This window comes from Orbicella faveolata, unplaced genomic scaffold (genome assembly GCF_042242905.1).
Source record: "Orbicella faveolata isolate gen_17 unplaced genomic scaffold, um_ofav_v1 contig_25, whole genome shotgun sequence".
In the NCBI taxonomy this organism is placed as follows: Eukaryota; Metazoa; Cnidaria; class Anthozoa; order Scleractinia; family Merulinidae; genus Orbicella; species Orbicella faveolata.
The window spans coordinates 2,842,328-2,847,648 of record NW_028301553.1 but is presented as its reverse complement, the minus strand read 5'-3'; the positions used below and the strand labels follow the sequence as shown (position 1 = coordinate 2,847,648).

General features: G+C 40.2%; 1 protein-coding gene across 1 annotated transcript; it reads right to left on the bottom strand.

Annotated features, from left to right (window-relative positions):
- On the bottom strand, nucleotides 1–2,333 carry LOC149108563 (uncharacterized). The gene is made up of 2 exons (XM_089294740.1): nucleotides 2,089–2,333; nucleotides 1–1,054 (listed from the first exon to the last, which is right to left on the bottom strand). Exons 1-2 carry the CDS (start codon nucleotides 2,302–2,304, stop codon nucleotides 851–853), a joined length of 420 nt encoding a protein of 139 aa, XP_089150866.1. The 5' UTR covers nucleotides 2,305–2,333; the 3' UTR covers nucleotides 1–850.
- Between the last annotated feature and the right edge of the window lie 2,988 nt (nucleotides 2,334–5,321).

Below are 5,321 nucleotides of genomic sequence, written 5' to 3'. Positions count from 1 at the left end.
TTATCGGAAATAATAACTGTTTGCTGATGCACATGTTATATGTACTACACAATTATTCTCATTTTGCTTCACTACTGACAAGTAGTGAAAGAATTGTGACTACAGAAACAAACTTTTATAATAAACTCATTTTCCTTGTTTCCTTTACTACATTTATGTTCTTAGTTATGTTTTGTCAGACGTTCTTTTGAGAACCTTTTTAGTGTCAGCAGACTTACATGTAAGGTTGGCTGCAAAGTACACCTTTACCGTTTCTCAAGTCACTTGTGGTCAAGACAGAACTATTTCTATTTGTTAGTTTGATTTGGGGCTTCCAAGATCAAACACATTGGTACATGCATGTGGAAGATACACAGATGATAAGCAACTTGTGCTACAAGGTTACTCCTTTACACGAAAAATCGACCACTTACATGAAGTATTCAGTGACGGGCAAGATAGGTTAAATGGATGGGGTGGAAATTTTTTCCTGCATATTCTTTATAGGTTTCATTGCTGACAGCTGACTTATGTTCAATGATTGAGCACTTGTGTAGAAATCACTTGATGGAGGTTGCACAGTGCAAAAAAATAAACAGCCAGTCCACGCCATAAGAACGCAAAAAATGAAATGATTTTCCACTCTCCATTATGTCTACTTTCCATTTTGTCACATGCTGCTAATGGACTTAAGTTTATTATCAATCATGATTGCTTCAATGCCACTGGTTCTTGCAATTATTTTCATTCATTTCCTATTTTTTCCTTTCCCTTTTCCCTTAGCGGTGGGTGCTTCTGTTGAGGTATCTTCCTTTGCTTTTCCTCCTCTTCCCCTTCAGCTTGCTCCTGCTATAGCCGGGTTCTTTGTTGCCTAGATCATGGCACTATTTTCAATATCATCATCTTCATCTTTATCTCCCCCCTGCTGTTCAGATTCTTCAAGTGCATAGCTCTCTCCCTCCATTGTCTGGCTGTCCTCTGCCCCGCTCCTCCTTCCTTTCTTTGCTGCTGCGCGAATGGCATAAGGTGTCTTGCGACTATCAATGTTGTAACTCCGCGTAAAAGCTGCTTTAATCTACAAAAAATATTTTAGGGGAAATATTTTAAGGGAATCAGACATCTTTATGGGATGTAGAGTAGTTCAGTTGGGTGTATAAGAGTTTATTGTGTTGTTGTTCTTTGTTTGGTGCTGTTGTTTGAGATGTTTTTTTGTTGTTTTATTGTTATTGTTAGTGTACCTATTAGGGTCGTTTAAAGATTGGACCAAACATAACGTAAAAAGGGACACTAAAACTGAAAAACCCTTGAGATTTGTCTTCAGTTATCTTGTTTGTTGCTGTTGCCATTCAGGTAGTTCTTGTTGTCGATATTGTTGCTATTGTTCTAACTGTCTTGAGGTTGCTGCTATTGTTTGTTTCTGCTTCTGTTGTTGTTTTCGTTTTCGTTTTTTTTGTAGTTGAAATTCCTGTCTGTATCCTATCATTTATTGTTTTCCTTGTTGCTGGTACTTCTGTTCCTGCTGTATAACAAAACACTTAACCACAGTTCACTCAGCAAGCTAGTTACAAGGACATCTGCTCTCGTTTTCCCTAGCGTTTCTACATTGACTTCGTTTCAGGAAATATACATCATATTAGTTTCCTGAAAGACCAGAACTAGCCATTTTGCACAGGACCTGTCATTAAGTGTATAGTGTGAGTCTATAGCTCATAAGGCATAATTTAATCAATTTATAGCAACATAACACACCAAAGCGTATCCCAGTTTATGTAGTGCGATGTGTATGACTAGGAATAAGGTTACACTCTCGCTGGATGGAGTGCTAATCCACCTCAGGTACCCATTTGTACTCCTGGGTGAAGGGAGGCACTGTGAGGATAAGTGCCTTGCCCAAGACCACAACAAAATGGCCCTGGGTGAATTAATCGACGTGATCGTGAACCAAGTAGAATCCCAGCACGAACTCAAGAACGTCTGAGCAACAAGAGCAGAAGGTTAGAGAATTTGGTTACGAACGTATCTGTTCGAGTACACCTAAGTAAAACGCTCTGAGAAACTTAAGAATCCATTCAACCGTCTCTACTGACGAAAACAAAAATAAATTCTTACCTTGGTTTTCGCTCGGCCCTTTCCAGGATATTTCGATGCAGGCTTCGCACTTGAGTCTTTCCCGCGCTTATCCTCAACCTTTGAGACCCCTGGTTTTGAAGTTTTTCCTTTGGGACTGAAAAACGACTGAATATCCTGTTGATGAAAAATAATAATCTTGTCAGCAATACACAGAACGAGCTCCTCGACCGAGAAAATTAACGATAGTCGAACCATTTCGATGCACTATTCGCGCCATCTTTGAAACGCTCGAAAAAGTAGCCAGCGGTTAATCTTTGGTTATATTACGTGATGTGAAGTGTCTCTTTGTCATTCCCATGTCCCGTAAGTGGAGCGCACGTACGGGATTATATGATTTGCCATTTTATTTATTTATTTTTTTAATTTTCTGGTATTTATGTCAAATTTATCTGCTGCCAGATGAGTTGCCGCTGTATATAGGTTTCCATAAATCAATGGATAAGCCCTACAATTCTATAAACGTTTCTCACCTCCGTGAAAGTTGAAAACTTTCACGAAGAGTATCTTAACAATGTAATAAATGCAATTTTAGTATTTACTTTAAGTCCTGATGTTATACCCGTGTATGAGTAAAGTTAAATAAATAAATAAATAACTCACCCTCAGCGTCCTCTCGTTGTCACCTTTCATATCGTATCCAGTCCTTCATCAACCTGGGAAACACCTTTCTTCGCATCTCTCGAAAAGAAGATATCAAACTATTAGTAAAATGTGATAATTATTGCTGCATTTTTATTATTTCCGCGACAAGGATAAGGAGCTGCAAAGCTAATAGAAGACATGGCGTAACGTTCAACTAAACTCAGACTAGCTTTACACCATTGATGTTCCTGTCTTCTTAATCAGAGGTATCTCTCGAGCTATCTCTCGACTCTGAGGTAATACTCTTTCTCTTCCTCAATCCCACCCTTACAGCGAACTTTTAATTAAATCCTTTAAGAGTAAACACTATTGATGTCACTATCTTTACCATCCTTTCTCCATAATGGATACGAAAGGTAAATTTCTTTCGCGGGCAAATGCTAAGTTTTATAAGAAATTTATTCAGTTTAAAAGAGCGTGACGGTATGCAACCCCTGCTTGAAAACAGCCACAATCCTCTGGGTCAGTTGAGTACAAATCATCTGCGATGAGTACTGATCCCGTCAGAATTCCTGAACCACATTATTGCGACCCTCTGGACTCATGTTTCCAAAGGATGGACGCATGGTACTCGTGCTACCTGCGTGGCGTGGTTTCCGACAAAGGATACGGAAGCACCGAGTTCATCGACCAACCTTACCTCGGGACGTGAAAGTAAACAAGCACCAAGTGGAGCGCGCGAAACTCTCCACCCAGCTGGGGAATACATCTTCGAATGGGTTTGAATCCCGTTCAAGCTAAGTGGAGCGCGTGGAACTCTCCACTCAGCTGAGGAATACATCTTTGAACGGGTTTGAATCCCGTCCAGGTTAAGTAGAGCGCGTAAATATGTCCACTTAGCTGGCGAATGCATCCTCGAATGGGTTTGAATCCCGTTCAAGTTAAGTGGAGTGCGTGGAACTCTCCACTCAGCTGAGGAATACATCTGCGAACGGGTTTGAATCCCGTCCAGGTTAAGTAGAGCGCGTAAATATCTCCACTTAGCTGGCGAATGCATCCTCGGGTGGATTTGAGTCCCGTTCAAGTTAAGTGGCAAATGCATCCTCGATTGGGTTTGAATCCCGTCCAGGTTAAGTAGAGCGGGTGAATATCTCCACTCAGCTGGCGAATACATCCTCGAATGGGTTTGAATCCCGTTCAAGTTAAGTGGAGCGCGTGGAACTCTCCACTCAGCTGAGGAATACATCTTCGAACGGGTTTGAATTCCGTCCAGATTAAGTAGAGCGGGTGAATATCTCCACTCAGCTGGCGAATACATCCTCGAATGGGTTTGAATCCCGTTCAAGTTAAGTGGAGCACGTGAAACTCTCCACCCAGCTTGCGAATGCATCATTGAATGGGTTTGAATCCCGTCCAGGTTAAGTAGAGCGGGTGAATATCTCCACTCAGCTGGCGAATGCATCCTCGGGTGGATTTGAGTCCCGTTCAAGTTAAATGGCAAATGCATCCTCGATTGGGTTTGAATCCCGTGCAGGTTAAGTAGAGCGGGTGAATATCTCCACTCAGCTGGCGAATGCATCCTCGAATGGGTTTGAATCCCGTTCAAGATAAGTGGAGCGCGTGGAACTCTCCACTCAGCTGAGGAATACATCTTCGTTCAAGTCAAGTGGACTGTGTAAAACTCTCCACTGACCCAGCTGGAAAATGCATCTTTGAATGGGTCTGAATCCTGCTCACAGCAATTTCAATTTCAAGATTTGAATGTCTTGTTCTACATGGATCAAGTATATTTTTATAAGAAGAAATGTTTTTTGTCTTTATTTTTTTTAATTTCAAGCAATGGTCAAGTTTTAATTGAAATAACTCATTCTTTTGTTTCTTTGTTTTTTTTTGTGTTTTTTTTTTCTTTGATTGGTTGTTTCTTATTTGTAGTTAAGTTATAATCCAGTAAGCCTTCATTTGATGGGGAAAGATGCAATCTTAGTTACTGGATGGCATTGTAAAATATCATGAGCCCTAATTTTAACTATGTCGAACGCTTTTTCCATTGAGTAGCATCATATCTTAGTTGGGTTTTGTTCGATTTCATAATTTCAGTAAAATGCACGACCAATCGTTGATGGTCCCGTCGTAACTAAGGTGAAAGTCACCAATTTTTACCTGAACTGATGCTCTGAATTAATCCAAGTTCACGGTCAGAGTTAAAAAAAGATACCGACTTCTCTAGCTGCTGATGGCTTTGTGGAACCTCAGTGATCCATAAATTAATTCTTTCCGATCATTTCTTCAGGAATATCGATGTTTTTATGTCGTTCAAGACCACTGTGCTACCCCAGTTTTATTTTTTCAACCAGTCTGTTTGCTGTCTGGCTTATCTCCACTCCAGCGGTATGATATGTTGTACCAAACCGTAACCAGGGCGTAGTTTTCCTGATTAAAGAAAATAATGTACATGCTAAGTAGTTAGAATCGTATCAAATTTATTAATAAAAACAAACGGAAATGTTTGGATGTCGTTTGGTAGCTTTTCGGAATGATTAGTTTGCTTATAAAAGTTAAGATTCTTTTCTTTAGAAAAAAAAAATTCAAGAGCGCAAAACTCGCTATCTGGCATCGAGTGATTGTGTGCA

What these genes read in the sequence shown, in the direction of transcription:
- LOC149108563 (XM_089294740.1), bottom strand. Translation starts at nt 2,304, where the DNA reads ATGGTTCGACTATCGTTAATTTTCTCGGTCGAGGAGCTCGTTCTGTGT. An exon ending in AGGGCCGAGCGAAAACCAAG is followed by an intron (nt 1,055 to 2,088) that starts GTAAGAATTTAT and finishes TATTTTTTGTAG; the next exon opens with ATTAAAGCAGCTTTTACGCG.